The following is a 17,881-nucleotide window of genomic DNA, read 5'->3' as shown; positions in this document are numbered from 1 at the left end:
GATTTCTGTGAGTTCAAAGCCATCCTAGTCTACATAGACAGTTCCAGGATAGGCAGGTCTATGTAGAGAGAATCTGTCTTAAAGAGAGAGAGAGAAAGAAAAATGGATTTTAAAAAAAGGCAGTACATATATAGAATGAAATACTATATACAATGAAATTTGGCCATTAAAATGAATTAAATCTGTCAGTTTGACAATGCAGATAGAACTGGAGGACATATATTAAGTAACCCAAGACACATGCAGATAAATGCTCCCTGATCCCCCTCAGACTTGAAATCTAAGAATGACAATCTCCAACAAGTTGAAAGATGAATGACAGTTACCAGAGACTTAGGTGGTGGTGGAGAAAAAATGGTCAATGGACACTAAATCACACTTAGACAAAAGAAAGAAGTTGTGGTGAATGGCTGCACACAGTAAAGTAACTATAAATAAGAACAATATATATTTCAAAACAGCAAGGAAAGGGTAGGCCATTTTATCATGAAGAATGGTAAATGTTTGAGAAGACAGATATGCCAATCCTGATGTGAACACAACACAATGTATATATGTATTTTAATACTATATTGTGATACCCCATGAATATACACAATTTTATGTCACCTTAAAAAAAGACTTGCCTTCATGGAAAGAATTAGAGCATGAAATAAAATTGAAACTTAAGTTGGCATTTTTCACAGTTCTTCACACAGGTCAAGTATGCTGCATTTCTCTCAAAATGTGAAATGCCCTTCGACCCCTGAGATTTCCCTGTCATGCTCCCAGTGCCCCTGACATATATTTTAACTACTCAAAGTATAACTCCCAGTGTATGAACCACCTTCAAATCAAGCCCAGAGAGCACTCAACCATTAAGCAGTGGACAGTAAGTTAAGTACCTTATACCCCAGGCCCAGCTGATAAATGGCAAAAATCTGAGCTGCATTAAGAGCGTCACTGAAAAGGTAAACTGCAGTCATCTGACCACAGAACACCCGATTCGCATCTGCTGTTTCTGATGAGCCAAGGAAGCATTTGTCAAAGGTCTGTAAAAGAAAACAGAGGTTTTATTTTAAATAAAACATACATTCTAGAAATGATAGATGGTAAATATATTGGATGAAACACTATTGGCCACTAAAATGAATTAAATTGTCATTTTCGACAGTGTAGATAGAACTGAAATATATATATTAAGTAAAAGAGCCAAGACACAGGCAATAATGTACATTTTACATAAGTGTCTTTCTAAAGTATATATGAATAGACTACAACAATTCATTTAGTGCCTCATTCCTTCACACCTGGAGTGGAGATTGGGAACAGCATCTTGAAAATGGATGAATACAAGTTTTCTAAGTTATAATAAATACAACTTGTTAACAATGAGACAATAAAAAAGAGAATCAGACAAGCTGATACAATACTAAGTTAAAAAGTTGAACATCTAAACTGAAGAGAAAGCTTTGTCTGAAGCAGGAAAATAACTGAGTTTGGTTTGGGAGTTACTGAGTCACCTTCACACTGCACCCTTTTTTATAGTAGAAAGATGAGTGTTCCTCCTTTACAAAAGACTGCTAAGAGACTAAGGAAGCATGGCCTGTTTATCATCATCATAATTTTCTGGGATACAGTGTTTAATACCTATTTTCATGTGGAAAATGAGCAAGATTATATAGTCAACAAGTGACAGAACTGAGTTTCAAAACTAAATGTGTTTGACACAACACCATGAGCTCTTAAGGCTAACATTATTGACATGAATAATAAGTGTAAAAAATGATAGGAAAGGAGTGAATGGTAGATGAGTGGTATAGTTTGAAGCCATTTTCCTTAGTGGTTTTTTTTTTTTTTAAGCTTTCTATGAAAAGAATTTAAAAGGGGGGAAATAAGACCATTTCTATTTTCATTCTGACCTTTGAATTCTGAAAATAAAATAACAAATAATAGTATCAGTACCAGCTATGAAGTATATGCAAAGTGTATGGGCATGCATTATCTAATCTATTTATAAAATAATCATCTTTACCCAGAATTTTATGATAAAACCTAAATAATACCTTAGCTGACAAATCAACAAGTTCTACCAAAAAATTAACATACTAAACAAATTATGACTATAAAAATACATTATGGTGTTCAAAATGTATACTCAGATTTTAAAATATTCTCGTTTATAAATTTCACCTTTAAAATAATGGTTTTTCATTGTGTACTGATTAGTTTTTGTCAACTTAACACAAGCTAGAGAGAGGCATCTGCAAATACAGAACCTCAGATAAGAAAATATACCCATCAGATTGGCCTGTATGCTAGCTTTGGGGTATTTTCTTGACTGATGATTGACAGGGGAGGGTCCAGCCCACTGTGGGAAGTAACATCTGTAGGCAGATGGTCCTGGGTGTATAAGAATGCAGGCTGAGCAAGACATGAGGATCAAGCTAGTAAGCCACACTCCGCCATGATCTCTGCATCAGTTCCTGCTCTGACTTCCTCTGATGGTGTACTGTGATGTGGAAGTGAACACCAAATAAAGCCTTTCGTCCCCAGGCCGCCGTTGGTCAGACGCTTTATCACGGAACAGAAACCCTAAGACATATGGCAACATCTCTGAAACTACTTACGTCACTGGTGTTGACAAACCATGTGATCTCTCCATAGGAAGCAAGCTCACCATTGACGTAACACCGAAGCTCACTGTTCTTCCATCGGTTGTAAATGTGCACTATAGTTACCATGTACCACTGAGTAAGCAAAAATAACAATTCTCTGAGTAGATAACAACTAAAAAATGGAAGATTTTAATTAACCTTAAAAACAACTTAAGTACTTTTACCAGTTCAACATTCAACTTCTAGGACAGTATTTATTCCAGGAAAATCTCAGCACTAAATAATTTTTCCAATGTAATAGTATGAAAATTTTTAAACATATCACCAAAAATTAAAATAAATTAAAATTAAATATCTAGCACATATATCTTCTTTAAAATTTGAATATTTTCCCATCTGCATCTGCTACCTACCTTCTAGACGTTATTGATGACTCTTTACTAACCTCTAACTTGTAAGGTATAAAAGACGACGTACTAAAGTAAGTATCCTTTTCTTTTCTCCTGGCATCTCTTATAAAACCTACAAATAACTAAATATTCAATTATTTTATGACTCAAACCATAGAAGTTAACAGCGACTGAGTAACTAAAACACAATTTTTGAGAAAGTGTAAACAGTACTCATGGTTAACACAACACTATGCATGCTGTGTAGCTTTGTAAAGGAACCGACTCAAGAAGAGCACATACCTTTTGTGGCTTGAAATCAAACTTCACACAATGTTGAAAGCCTTTTCCTTTTGACTTTATTGAGGTTATAATCAAACAGCCTCCAACAAAATGAGCAGAATAGCCAAGACCTTTGCTGGTTCTGAAACTATGAAGAACAAATTTTCATTTTACCTCTAAATAGTCTCATTTTCAAAATAAGGTATTAACACTAATCAAGTCTAGAAATACATACCAATACAAATACGGTTTATCTTTGTCAACATTAATATTATTTACAGGATCCATTCTAAGCCAGGTGTGAAATGTAAAACCATTCTGGTAAGGCCATCTGGCTATAGGAGGTAATGCAATAGCCTAAAAGAAAGAAATGTAGTTACTAACCTGCATGAAAAATGAGACTTTACAATACTATGTGTGTTTCTGTTGTCATATTACTTTAAGTTATAAAAACATCTCAAAGCTGACTTTATTTGGAAGAAAACATTTAGTAACTACTGAATTTGCCCGAATAAAATTAGTAAATATTAATTAATTGAAGGAAACATTCAGTGTAGACTGCTAACAACAAACTCATGACTACTTCATTTTTTTCTACAGACATAGCCAGAAAGATTCTAGTTTAAAGAAATAGTACTGAGATCAAACTATTGAAATTTGACAAAAAAAAAATTGACAGAGATAGATGAGATATTAAAGAAGTTAAAAACTTAATTTATGTTATTTTTGTAAACCACAAATATAAAATTAAACAGGATTATTTCATACATTTTCCAAAATGGTATTCATAAGTCATTTTATAAAGTAGCTTTATACTTAGTTTAAACTTTTTTTCATATAATATTAGCTGGGCATGGTAGCACATGCCTTTAATCCTAGCAACTGGAAGGCATTGGCAGGTAAATCTCTGGGAGTTCAAGGCCAAACTGGTCTACAGAGCAAGTGACAGACTAGTCAGGGCCACAAAGCGAGACACTATTTCAAATAAACCAACCAAACAAACAAACAAAAATCTATACAGACATATATAATATTATATAATGAAGGGTTTCTGAATAGAAACACAGACTTTAAAAGTTTAAAAAAAAAGTTAGAAGATACACTACCAGATTCAAAACCTATGAAAAGATACTATAATGAACACTCTGTACTGGCATAAAGTCTTTAATGGGTTAGACAATTCCTTCATGATTAGACCACCCAAAACACAAGTGTTTAAAAAAAAATACATGGGGCTGAAGAGACAGCTCAGTGGTTAAGAGTACTGGCTGCTCTTCCAGGGGACCCGGGTTCAATTCCCAGTACCCACATGGCAGCTCACAACTGTCTATAACTGCAGTTCTAGGGGATCTGACACCCTCACACAGACATACATGCAGGCAAAACAACAATGCACATAAAACAGGAATAAATAACATGTTTTTAAAAAAAACACATAACTTGAACTTCAATAAAATGTAAAACCAAGCTTTGAAAGAATCCTTTAAAACTTTAAAAGACATGATGTAAGAATGGGAGGGGATATTTGCCAAACTGAGTATCTGATATGAGTCTGATCTGAAACAGACAAAGAATTCTTACTACTCAGTAATAAAAAGCCAAGTGCAAGGCTGATCACAGAGATGCACATCTTTAACTGCAGCACTGGAGAGGCAGAGTCAAGAGGATGGTTACAAGTTTGAGTCTAAGCTGCTCTACATAGCAAGTTCCAACCCAGCAAGAGCTACATAGGGAGGCCCTGTCTCAAAAAATATAAAAAGCAGATACACTAATAGCCAATGAAGACATGGAAAGATGCTCAATATTGCTAGTCTTCAGGAGGTTATAAATCAAAATCACAATGACAGGGATGGAGGTATAGTTCAGTGGAGCAGCACTCAATTAGAACAAAGTCCTCAAAAACAAAAAGAATCCCCTAGTATAACATTAATTAGTATCAACAAGGAAAGAAACTTGAACCTTCCAACATTGCTAATGAGACTGTGCAACACTCAAGGAGTTCCTCAAAGTGTTAGTCAGAGATCCTAAAACCAAAAAATCCCATTTCTAGGTTTATACCCAGTACAAATAAAAACTTACATCCATATAATAACCTGTACACAGAAGCCCCAAGTAGCAATAGTCTTCATAGTCCAAAAGTTACAAAATCCAAAAAGCCAGTAAATCACTGGTTCTCAACCTTCCTAATGCTGCAACCCTTTAATACAGTTCCTCATGTTGTGGTGATTCCCAATCATAGAATTATTTTCATTGCTACATCATAGCTGTAATTTTGCTACTGTTATGAATGGTAATGTAAATATCTGATATGCAAGACATCTGACATGTGCCCCCTGTGAAAGTGTTTTTGATCCCCCACCAAAAGGTCCCAACACACAAGTTGAAAACCACCGCAGTAAATGAAGAGCAGTTAAATGTAAAGGCCCATATGATAAACTATAAAAACCCATATAAGTTATGGGATGGGCAGGTCTTGAGAATATTATGATAAGAAAAAATCCAACCCCCAAAGAGCACATGTTGTATGAAAACCATGTAAACTCATGGTCCAGAACTGACAAACCCAGAGAAACAGAAAGTAGACTGGTGACAAATGTAAGGGTTTGATGGAAATGGCCTAAAGCGGGTTGTGGTGGTTTTACAACTTAATGCCTCAAATTGTATACTATAAAAGAACTCACTACAGGACATGAGAATACTATCTCAATTAAAAAACAACCACACTCTACACTCCAAGCCTTGTTTCACTGCCTTTGTCACAGGTGTCAATTACATAAGCATTTGATACACATGATATATACATACATTCCTTCACATGTATTAGATATGCCACAAAACACGAAAAACATTGCAGAAACATAGAAAATATGTAATAATACTTTCAAGACTAGAGGCATCTGGTTTTACATAAAGGTTGCATTGAAGAAAAACTACTATATTTTCAATGGATGCTTAAGGTCTCTTTCACCCAAAATGAGAACAGATACAAGAGATTTACAAAAATAATTTGCCTGTGAACTTTACAATTTCCTTTTAAAGCTGTCTTTGAAGAAAAGAATGAGTTACTGAAGTTATTTTAACTTGTTTACTTTGAACCTGCTCTACTTTCAAGATAAGCATGAGTAGCAGAATGGACAGATTTCAACCTCAGAAAAATATAAATAATAAATCTTAATATTGTGCTCTAAAAAATGGTTAATCTCTTAAGAACACTTTACTTAATAAGCTCAATGACAAGAGACTAAAGGTATCTAAAAGCATCAAATCTAAAATGCTTCTTGAAAAACAGTGAAGGAAAAGCAATGAAAGTTTTAAAAGGAAGTCATATATTCTGTACTTAATATTAGATTTCTCAAATGAACTGGGTGATATGAAACATGTCTACAACTTCAGACACTTAGGAAGATGAGGCAGAAGGATTCCAAGTTGAAGGCTAGTTTGGACAACAAGGTGAGATAAAGCCTGAAGCTGTACTGCAAGACCATGTCTCAAAAAAAAAAAAAAGAAGAAGAAGAGGAGGACGAGGACGAGGACGAGGAGGAGGAGGAGGAGGAGGAGGAAGAAGAAGAAAAGGAAAAGGAAGAAGAAGAAAAGGAAAAGGAAGAAGAAGAAGAAGAAGAAGAAGAAGAAGAAGAAGAAGAAGAAGAAGAAGAAGAAGAAGAAGAAGAAGAAGAAGCAGCAGCAGCAGCAGCAGCAGCAGCAGCAGCAGCAGCAGCAGCACTACAAAACAGGATGATGTGCTTGCTAAGTTTCAAAGAGTTACTCTTTCTACATCTCAGGTGTAAAAAAAAAAAAAAGCAGAGGAAAGGATATGTGAGGCTAAAGAAAGATGTTCAGAAAGACAGAAAGTCAAAGTGTTGTACTCGGACAGCTACTTGAAGTCACAAAGGTAAATTTACAGAATAGTATAACTACATATGGAAAAAAGACTGTTATCCCTTCACTGAACCAAGCTGCCTTTGAGTAGGCAGCTTTCTCAAATGCTTTAAACAGCAATTTCTCTGTCTCTCATACTGATGGGGAAAACTGTCTTAAGGATTAAGTAAGCTCATGCAGAATAGGTTCTGCCTAACATAGAACCTGCCAGAGTGATGACAAGGCTGCACTTCTAAGAAGCAAGGAAAAGGAGAAATTTGGGTGTTTGCCTCATGCATATTTACTTACTGCAGCACTCTTTCCTGGAAAGTTGAAAAAGGCATCAGGACCGTACTTCTGAGGCATATGCTTTAACACAGACAACAACTTCCCAGCATGCGGAGGCTATAAAATAACGGTTTATTAATCATGCTATTCTCCATAAAACAAAACATATTTAATAACAGTCATGCTTTAATATATACAAAAATAACTGGTTAACACTATAAACTAAAAGGTATTTACAAGAATAAACAATGCCATTTTCAAATATCTTACTAACACAATGAAGTCTGATTTTTTGCAATACTATAGAGCACATTTTGTTCAGTAAATATGAACTAATATTATCATTTCACACCCTCAAACACTTCAAAAATTGAACTTTAAAAATTATAAACTACCTCAAACTGCCACCCACTCCTCTATACATATTAATTTAACAAGTACTAAATAATGCTTATTTAGATTCCAATGTCAAAGGTACTTTAAATAAGTCATAATATTTTAATTTGATGACCAACCTATGAGGTGGTCCTGTTATTTTCCTAATTTTACAGAGGAGGACGCTGAGTCCTCCAGCAACAACTCCAAAGGCAATGGTTTTAGCCATAACACTTTCACTAGTACATCATGCCCTCGCTCTCCTGTCTTTAATAAAGACCACTTTTTAAATGGCCTACCAGATCCTGATCTATATCTCCAACTTCATTTTGCATATCCTTGCCTCCTGGATTCTATCTACAATGCCTTGTCATAGAATTCTTTCTACAACACTGCCTGAGTACAAGCTATTCCCTCTGCTTAAAATGTGCTCACTAAGCCTACCTCAGTCTCCTGCAAACCAAGGAAATCTTTCATAACCTTCAAAGCTCATCTTAATGACCACTTCCTCAAGTAGTCCTCCCTGAACTCACAGAAATGATTAAATTTCCCTAGCATATTTCATTCTTCAATATGCCTCAAATGCACAATATATATAAAGGGTATAATATTATATTTGTTTTAATGTTTCTTTGGCCCACAAAAATATCTGGTACATGAAACTATCAAAAACTAAAATGAAAATCTCATTAATATTTATAAGGAAAGCCAACTGCAATCAGATACATATTACCATCTTAATCAGTCTATAAGGAAATATAGTAAAAATAAGGACATTCATTCCTCTTTATTACAGGCTGAAAACAGGGTCAAACCACGGGTGAAATCATTAGTTTGTTCCCATCTTATTTTGTTTACTATTCTAAGTTAGTATTACTATGTAAAAGTTTAGCAGCCTTTTCTCATACTAGTAAGTGAAATACTTCAATCTAAAAAATAATTTTTAATCATCCATATCACTCAATTATAAAAGTATGCTTAATAACAAGTGACTACAATCACACTTATTTTTTTAAATATATTTCAAAGAAAAACAAAGCAACAAAAAATAACTGGAATAGAAAATACAATTAGAATATTATAGCATTTCCATCTAGAGAAATCATTCCTCCAAACTGCTTTTTGTATAAATGAATCCACAAAAGAACATAATAAGGAAATCCCTCCCACAGACACTGTTGTAGGACACTACACTGGAAAGCCTTTAGGGAAAAGAAATTAGTTGTCATATTTCAAGAGTCTTTACAAATAAGTATATTCATTGATGCACTCATTCCACAGGTAAACATCATAAATCTCTGTGCAGACTTAGATGAGGGGTTTTCACTCTACTCTCAAGAGTCAAAGGTGGAAGAAGTAGCTGGCTTGTGTTATGCAGAACGGGGTAGCTATTATTTTACTTTTACCTTCCACGCCTATTCGGATTGTCCTCCTTATCACCAACAGCTATATGAACATGTCTAATATTTGTGTTGTGTAGTCTGTCAGCAATGTTTCTATGGCCTGCGAAATGGCTCAGCAGTTAAAAGTGCCTGCTACCAAGATTGACAACCTGGGTTCAGTCCCCAGGACCCACATGGTAAAAGGTGAGAAGCAACTCCTGCAAGTTGTTCTCTAACTACCAATCATGTATACTGGCACGTGTGTGCAAGTGTACACACACACACACAATTGAAAAAAAAAATAGTGTGTTTTTCTTAGCATTTAAATGATTTTATATTACGCATCATTCAGATGATTGATTACTCTCTTCTATGGTTTTGGCATTTATTTATCTTCTCCATATGGTATCTTTTTCCTATCATGTATTCTGATGTTTCCCCTCCCCCAACTTCTCCTTGGTCCTTCTTGCCTCCCTAACAACCCAACTTCATGTGTTTTCATTCCCCCCTCTCAAAAACAAGTCAAAACAAAACAAAACAAAACAAACAGTATGGCAAAAAATGAAAATCAACTCAAATAAGCAAACAAACAAACAAAAAAACACATTAAGACAAGAAAAAAAAAAACAAATTGAAATGACTCCCCCCCCCCCAAAAAAAAAAAAAAAAACCATGGAGCTCCTTTTGAGCTAGACAACTACTCTTGGACATGGGGCCTGCCCTGGAGTGTGGTTGATATACCCAGTGGCACTCCATTAGAGAAAACTGATTTTCCCTTTCCCAACAGATATTAATTGTAAATATCTTCTTGGTTAGGGGTGGGACTTTGCATCCACCTCCCTTTTCAGTTCTATGCAGTGGTTTTTAACTGCTATACAATATTCTATTCTGGATAATAGAGGGTAATGGGATAAATATGATCAAAATATACATGAATGGAATTGTTAAAGAAAATATGTTTAAAACAGTCTATTCTGCCCATTCACTGTATTTGACCTATCCACCGTCCTCATGATGAACACACATGCTGACAATTCACTGCAATCAAAAACAGGGTTCTAGAGGGGGTTAGAAGGAGGGAGTGGGGGTAAATAAGACCAAAGTATCTGTATACATCTATGAAATTTTCAGAGAACTAAAATATCTTTAAAAAACAATGTTCAGGTGAGCATCTTCATGTACATTTCCCTGAGGAACTATGTCTAGGCACTTAGGAAAGAATTATTAATTCACTAGATACAAGTATATTTTATGTGACTGAGTAGCACTAGATTTCTCTTCACTTTGACTCCATCAATGTTCAGTCTAATCAAAAAACACACAACATTTATTAACCCTAGTTATCCAACTCGGCTCATCACCATGGTACTTTGAATTCATGATACTATAGATAAAAGGTAACATATCAATATTCTTTTAACATGAATATCCCCATTAATTATTCTGTGCTTATAGAGATTCCATGTCTATACATAAGTATCTGTCCATAACTTTTACAATTTTCTATTTACTTTTTATAACAATAATTTATTATAAAAAGTATTAAATACATATTCTGAATAAGTTATTTAAACATAAATCAAAACAAAATCAAACAGTATACTGACTCTTCCTGGCATAACATAAATAAGACCTATACTTACAAACAGCACCATAAATGAGAAGAAAACTATACAAATGTATGCAACAAAATCATTTTCAGACATGGAGATAGAGGCAGATTAAGAATGTGCCCTATCAGAAATGAAAACAAACTAAAGGACCTTTCTGAAGTCAACATCCTTATCACTACACAGAGAGGAACCCAAACAGTACATGAAGGAGTCATGGAGACATACAGAGAGAAACCTGAGTAGTTGGTCTCAAACGGACAGAATTAAAGGACAGAGTGCTACAGAAGAAGGAGATGTACAGAGGAAAGCCCCAGAAACCTGGCTCACTAACAAAGTTACAGTTAACAAGGAAGGGCCAAGGCACTGACAGCTCTGAGTCAAAGGAATCCTGACCTATAGAGCTATGGAGAACTGCAAATCATCTTGTGCTCCACGTGATAGGAGGGACCTTGGAGGAAGCAGGCGTCAGTAACAAGGAGAACCAGCCCGAGTGTAACAATCCCTTCTAAATCTGAATGGCAAAGGATTTAAAACTAGACTTAAAGAAGAAAGATCATCCTAAAGTAATATATACATGGCTCTACAAACAGTCTGATAATCTTAAAAGAAACATGACAATAACATACAATTCACTGTATCTAACCATGATATCAAAGGTAACCTATAGCCAGGAAGAAATATCAATGGATAAAATACTGTTCTGGAAAATGATAAAATTATAGAGCCATGCAGATAAGAATACTTGTTGCTATTCTTATCATCGTCAGTATGGTGATTATTAACATTGTCAAGAACTGAAAAGAACCTATGAACATAAAGGAATTTTTAAATGGAGGGAGGCTGGAGAGACAGCTTAGCAGGTAAAGTGTTTGGGGAATAAGCATGAAGACCTGAGCTCACATTTTAAAGGCGATGTGCACAGCCAGGGGGTGGCACACACCTTTAATCCCAACACTTGGGAGGCAGAGGCAGGAGGATATCTGTGAGTCTGACACCTGGTCTACAACACAGAGTTCCAGGACAGCTACAGTGAGAGAGAGAGATGTGTGGTAGTCTCTGCTCATAATCCCAGCACTGGGAAAGTGGAGACAAACAGATCCCCAGGTCTCACCGGCCAGCCAGCCTAGCCTGCTTGGTCTTTCCTGCCAGGAAAGTGAGAGGTCTTTACACAGTAACCAGGTGGCCAGCACCTGAGGCGCAATACCCAGGCTATCCTCTGGCCTCCACAGTATATGCACACGCGAACATGTGCACACATAAACAAACATACGCACAACATCAAAAAAAAAAAAGGATAAAGGTTAAAAAAAAAAAAAGGCACCATCTGAAATTCCCAATGAATAGAATTAAAAAATGAGTTAAAAAATGAGTTAAGTTCAGACCAAAGCAATAAAACCTATCTAAAACAAAGCTCAAAAAGAAAAGGAAAAAAAAAACGTGACCAGATCTCAGTGATCTGGACAGTATCAAGGAATCTAACTTGGGCTCTGACAACATAGCTCAATGGGAAAGCACTGTGTAAGGCTGAGTCTACACAATCCTGAGTAAAAACAATGAGGAAAAGAATCTTTTCAAAAACATTTTTTTAATTTAATAAAACTAAAGTTACCTGGAATTTGGTGCCCCAGATGAGGGGAAAATGGAGAATAAAAGGAAGTAATATTTGGAGAAATAATAACCAAATTTTTTCAAAATTTGATAAAAATTACAAATCCATGGAGGGGACAAAATAATAATGTAAACACACGGTAAACTACACAGGACCATAATTACGTTCAGTTAACACCAGTATAAAACATTTGAAAAGTACCAGAGAGTTGGAGTTTGCAACATACAAGCTAAAGAATATAAATTTTAACATGATGAATTATAGGGCACAAATATAGATGAAATTTCATAGACCTAATAATTATAGGGCAGCTGGCTAAACTAGAGACAATTATCTCTACAAGTCACTAATGGATACAAACAAAAACGGAGCAAATATTTACTAGTATTCCTCTAAAAACAGCTAAGTAAATTGCAAAAAGAAGTGCTTTTCATAAGTTACCTGGGATTCAAAACAAATTCACCACAACTTACTACAAAAGACCATCAATTGCACCTAAAGAGGATGGCTCTAACCTGCAAAGACACTGCTCCCTGTTCATAGTGAGGAGCATTACCACTCAGAACAGAAGGAAACTGGGCGCTACTTAACACATTTTCAACTCCAATAAATAACAGATATATAGTTTTACAATACCAATTTAACAAGGACCAAAAAAGTAGTCTACCTAGGACACACAAAACAAAAGTGGTCATGCTCACGAAAATGCTATTTTGACTGATCTCTTCCCCTCAATTTGACGTGTACCACATGTAGAATACAGTATCAGTCACTTTATAAGCTACTAATGTACTTGGGAAAGGTACTTTCCAATACCAGAGCATTTAGGGCTTGGGATGTTTTATTTTCACTTGTTTTTTTGTTTTTGTTTTTGTTTTTTTACCCATTGTCCTTTATCTCCTTGAAGTTTACTGAAGAAAAGCTTTAGTTCTCTAACTGTCAAATTATAGCTGGCCAGCACTCCCAACATGTCAACGAGAAGATCTAAGAAAAAGCAAACAAAACAATGAAAAGGGTGAGCTATTTATATTTCTAGATAAAGAACTAGAACACATGTGCTCACGTAATAGTCTGGACATAAGAGGTAAAGATACATGACATGGGGTTGGCTCAGTGGTTAAGAGCACATTCAGCTCTTCCTGAGGACCGGGGCTTGGTTACCAGAGCTGTCAAGTAAGTCACAGCCACTTGAAACTCCAGCTCCAAGGGTATCTGACACCTCTGGCCTCTGCATGCATTGCACTCACACATACATTCCTACGCGCACACACACACACACACACACACACACACACACACACACACACTTAAAAATAATAAATAAATTTTACACAGATACATGCTACATAGTCAAATATTTGTACTTTTAAAATGTTGCTAAAAGAAATTTTTAAAATATAATATTTAAGAATCAAACTATTTTCTTAACATTTTTACAGAAAAGTTATACCTGCAATCATACTGTCAACTTTCTCAATTTTCCCAAGTACTTTCTCCACGAGGCCTACTTCCGTGCAGACCTGAAGGTTTCGTATGCTCTTCTTCAGAATGGCTGTGAACATGCTCCAGACTTCTGCTTGGCAAGTAACATCACATTTTTCCAGCAGCTCCGCCATGCAGATGATACTCTCACCTTCTTGGATAATGAAGTTCATCTCCAAATCAAACTGGCCTCCTACCAGCTTCCAAGGGAAAACAAATAAAAGCATATTTAAGGCATTACTCTACACCTATTACCACTATCCCTTGTTCCTAATTTCAAATTAGCAATGACTACCCATTCACAATATTCCCTACCCTCCAACAACAAAATACTCAATTTTTTTAAAATCTCAAAAAAATAAATCCTCTGATGAAAGCTCCAAATCTAGATAGCACAAAGTGGCTTATGACTTGGAATATAAAAATTAAAATATTTTCAAAATAACAAACATAGGGTAACTTAAGGAAGTCATTTCCAGATGCATGAAATGATAGAAACTTATGTTCTAAACTCTTTAGGCAAGATGCCTATCATCCCAGTGCTTGAGAAGTGGCAGGACGATCAATAGTTCAAGATCAGGCCTGGAGAGATGCTCCGAAGAGAAGAGCACTTTATGCTATCACAGAAGGTCTGGGTTTGAATCCCAGCACTCATTATACACAACCATCCTCAACTCCAATTCCAAGTAATTGGGCACCTTCTTCTGGCCTCCAAGGCTATCAGGCAAACCCATAGTATACTTAAATACATGTAGGCAAAACATTCATACACATAAAATAAAAATGAACAAATCTTTAAAAAAAAAAAAAAAAAAAAAAAAAAGGTCAGGCATAGTGATATAGTGGTACATGTCATTCCCAGCACTCCAGAAGGCAAAGGGAGGCAGATCTCTGACTCCAGGACAGTCAGAACTATATAGTGAGACCCTACCTCAGAGGGAGGGAGGGAGGGAGAGAGAGAGAGAGAGAGAGAGAGGGAGGGAGGGAGGGAGGGAGGGAGGGAGGGAGGGAAGGAGGGAGGGAGAGAGAGGGGGAGAGGGAGGGAGGGAGGGAGGGAGGGAGGGAGGGAGGGAGGGAGGGAGAGAGAGAGAGAGAGAGAGAGAGAGAGAGAGGGAGGGAGGGAGAGAGAGAAAGGGTTAAAGGTCATCCATAGCTAAATTGTGAATTTAAGGCCAGCTTAGGCTACTAGAGACCTTGCCTCAAAAAATTGTTAGATTTCTGGACTTCTCATTGATAAATTTAACTAATACAAATTAAAATTCTGAGCAGGATCTATAGCTCAGTGTTACAGTGCTCATCTAGCATATATAAGACTCTGGGCTTAATCTTAAGTAATTTGGGGGGGGGGATTTAAGTACATAAGAAGAAAATCATAAAATCAAAATACAATTACACACAAGAGGAACTCATTCATGATTCATGTTGTAAATATAAATAACTTCCTAAAAGAAAATGTAAAAGTAAAGTTTGGGGGCCGTGGTGGCACATGCCTTTAATCCCAGCACTCGGGAGTCAAAGCCAGATGGATCTCTGTGAGTTCAAGGCCAGCCTGGTCTACAGAGTGAGATCCAGGACAGGCACCAAAACTACACAGAGAAACCTTTTCTCTAAAAAACAAAATAAAAAAAGGTGAAATTTGGGACAAAGCAATGAATACAATGTCTTAAAAACAACACCATGAAATATGAACAAAACCTCAATTTTATTCACAAAATTAATATAAAAACAAAATAAAATTATATAGGTATGCTATAGAAATTACAAGTCCTTAATAATGTACATAATAAAATGTACTATGGGCAAGGATTTGGGGAAACAGGTTTTCTCATATATTAGTAATGCTGAGGAAATGGGTATAGTATCTGTGGAAATCCACACAGAAAATAGAATGCATAATTAAAGAGTAACTTCTTTGAGCATAAGAGTAATTTCTGGTCAGAAAGTATACTATAAAGTCGCAGAAAGGCAGCAAACGAACAATAAATCTCCACAGCCATAACACACCAATAACCCTATACAGTGTTACATATGATAACACATGGTCCTACAGTCACTATTTCATGAGAGGAAAGCAGAAAGAGAAAAGGGCATGTGACAAATCATCTAGACACAACAGGAAGGCAGACAACTGCAGCAACATTCTCCAGTGGACAGAAACTCAAAATCCTCAGCTGAGTCCAGAAAGGCACTTCCTCAAATGCACACAAACAGCATGTGGACAAACCAAGCAACATAAAGAAACAATTGACTGCAAAAAAATAAACAAATAAATATGGAGAGTTGTAATACTGTGAACAACTCTTCAACAATTATATGCCTTCTGGGTAAAACTAAATAGGACAAAAATCTCATTGCAACTAACTTGAGAGGCCTCACCTTCACCTTAATATTACTTACATCCATCTTTCATTCTGATCTGTATATATTACCATCCGCAATCACCCTTCCAAGAAGCTATAGAATTAATTTGGAAAGTAATTTCCAAAATGGCCCCAAATATTTCACCAGCTTCTAAATTGAGCTTATAATGTAAAAGCAATACGCAGACAGGTGTTTTAAATATTTTTCCACTGCATTAAATATTGTAAGATACACCTTTCAAGAAGAAAATTGATGACTGAAAGTTGTACATACAAATGTGTGGCAGATTTGATATACTGTATGCATGCATATCTATTATACCTAAAAACCAAGCAGAGTCTACAATATGTCAGGTTAACCCTTTCTAATAGTTATTTGAATCTGATCAACCTTCAAAACACAAATTTGTCTCCAATGACGAGGATCATACCCAGGCCCAGCCATCGGGGTTATTATCTGAGCGGCAGTAATGGCTCTGTACTCCAAAATGTAATCTTCCAAATGTCACAGGGAGTTATGAATATCTGAGCAGCCTAATGCACTTTACCAGGCATGAAATGTGAAAATGTAATCTTATTACCTTTTTATGGTTGTATTTTTTTGAATAATGTAGCCTGGAAACTGATGTATAGTCTTTTCCTGCATTTTAGCATGATTTGGTCTCCTCTGCTATAGAGAACATTTTTCAAAACTCTCCATTTCAACATATTTTAGTCTTGCATGAACTTCATAAACAATTTTTATAGCAACCTTCAGGGTGGCATAACATGCTTTATATAGGTCACAGTTTAATGTATATGATTACAGACCTTTTAAAGTATTTTATTCAAAGAATTCAAATGAACCTGTACAACTTTTGTACCAAGACCTTAATTTGTACATAATTTTCTTCTCAGTAGTTTTATTAACAAAATGCCTTAACTTAAAATTGGTCCCTAAGCTGAGTCACTTATATTCTCAAAAAATAATAAACAGAAAATACAGGAAGATGAAAAATATGTATCTTCTCTTCAAAAGATTTATGAAGCTAGAAGACTGTTACTCAACATCTGGTACTTCACGGGGGATCGTACTTGCTCTAGACAACTCAATGTGAACTTGTTAAGTTTCTCCTCAGAGACAGGACAAGAGCACCATGTAACAGACGACAGGGCAGGGTATAATCTCAAGCTTTGCCACTAACCAAATATTACTCTAGTCCTTGTGACTTGTCTAAAAATGTCTAAATTACTTTTATTCTTGTTTACATATAAAATGAACTAAAAATAAAGTTCCTCTCCATGAACAGTGTCACATTCATACAGAAATGGGTCCTTGGGGAAAACTAGATACTTTGAGATTAACATTTTTAAAAAACTAAGCACATTTTTGAAGAGAACAGGATACATAAAAGGTACTAACACAGACATGAATACATTATTTTCCTAGGTTGACTTCAAATTCACAACCCTCCCATCTCAGCCTTGGTATTACTCTTTTATAAAAAAGGAATATGACCTGTCTTTCCAACTGTCCTCCTACATAGTACATAAGATATATAAACAGTGACAATAGCTAGAGGGGCCATCTCAGAACCTAAGCATCCATCTCATGATGAAGATTATAGTGCAACAATATCATGGATCCTGATAACTACAGAACCACTGCA

At 35.8% G+C, this 17,881-nt stretch overlaps 1 protein-coding gene across 3 annotated transcripts in view; it reads right to left on the bottom strand.

Annotated features, from left to right (window-relative positions):
• The window catches only part of Lrba (LPS responsive beige-like anchor protein), a 561,905-nt gene that overhangs the window by 486,995 nt on the left and 57,029 nt on the right, over window positions 1–17,881 (bottom strand). For all 3 annotated transcript variants that reach the window (XM_059265566.1, XM_059265567.1, XM_059265565.1), the window contains exons 2-8: window positions 13,841–14,072; window positions 13,274–13,374; window positions 7,433–7,528; window positions 3,504–3,625; window positions 3,290–3,416; window positions 2,610–2,729; window positions 885–1,031 (exon numbers count right to left, since the gene is read on the bottom strand). In XM_059265566.1, coding sequence (XP_059121549.1) covers window positions 885–1,031; window positions 2,610–2,729; window positions 3,290–3,416; window positions 3,504–3,625; window positions 7,433–7,528; window positions 13,274–13,374; window positions 13,841–14,072 — 945 coding nt within the window. The remainder of the gene's footprint in view (window positions 1–884; window positions 1,032–2,609; window positions 2,730–3,289; window positions 3,417–3,503; window positions 3,626–7,432; window positions 7,529–13,273; window positions 13,375–13,840; window positions 14,073–17,881) is intronic.

This window comes from Peromyscus eremicus, chromosome 6 (assembly GCF_949786415.1).
Source record: "Peromyscus eremicus chromosome 6, PerEre_H2_v1, whole genome shotgun sequence".
NCBI lineage: Eukaryota > Metazoa > Chordata > Mammalia > Rodentia > Cricetidae > Peromyscus > Peromyscus eremicus.
This window is presented reverse-complemented; position numbering and strand designations above follow the sequence as displayed.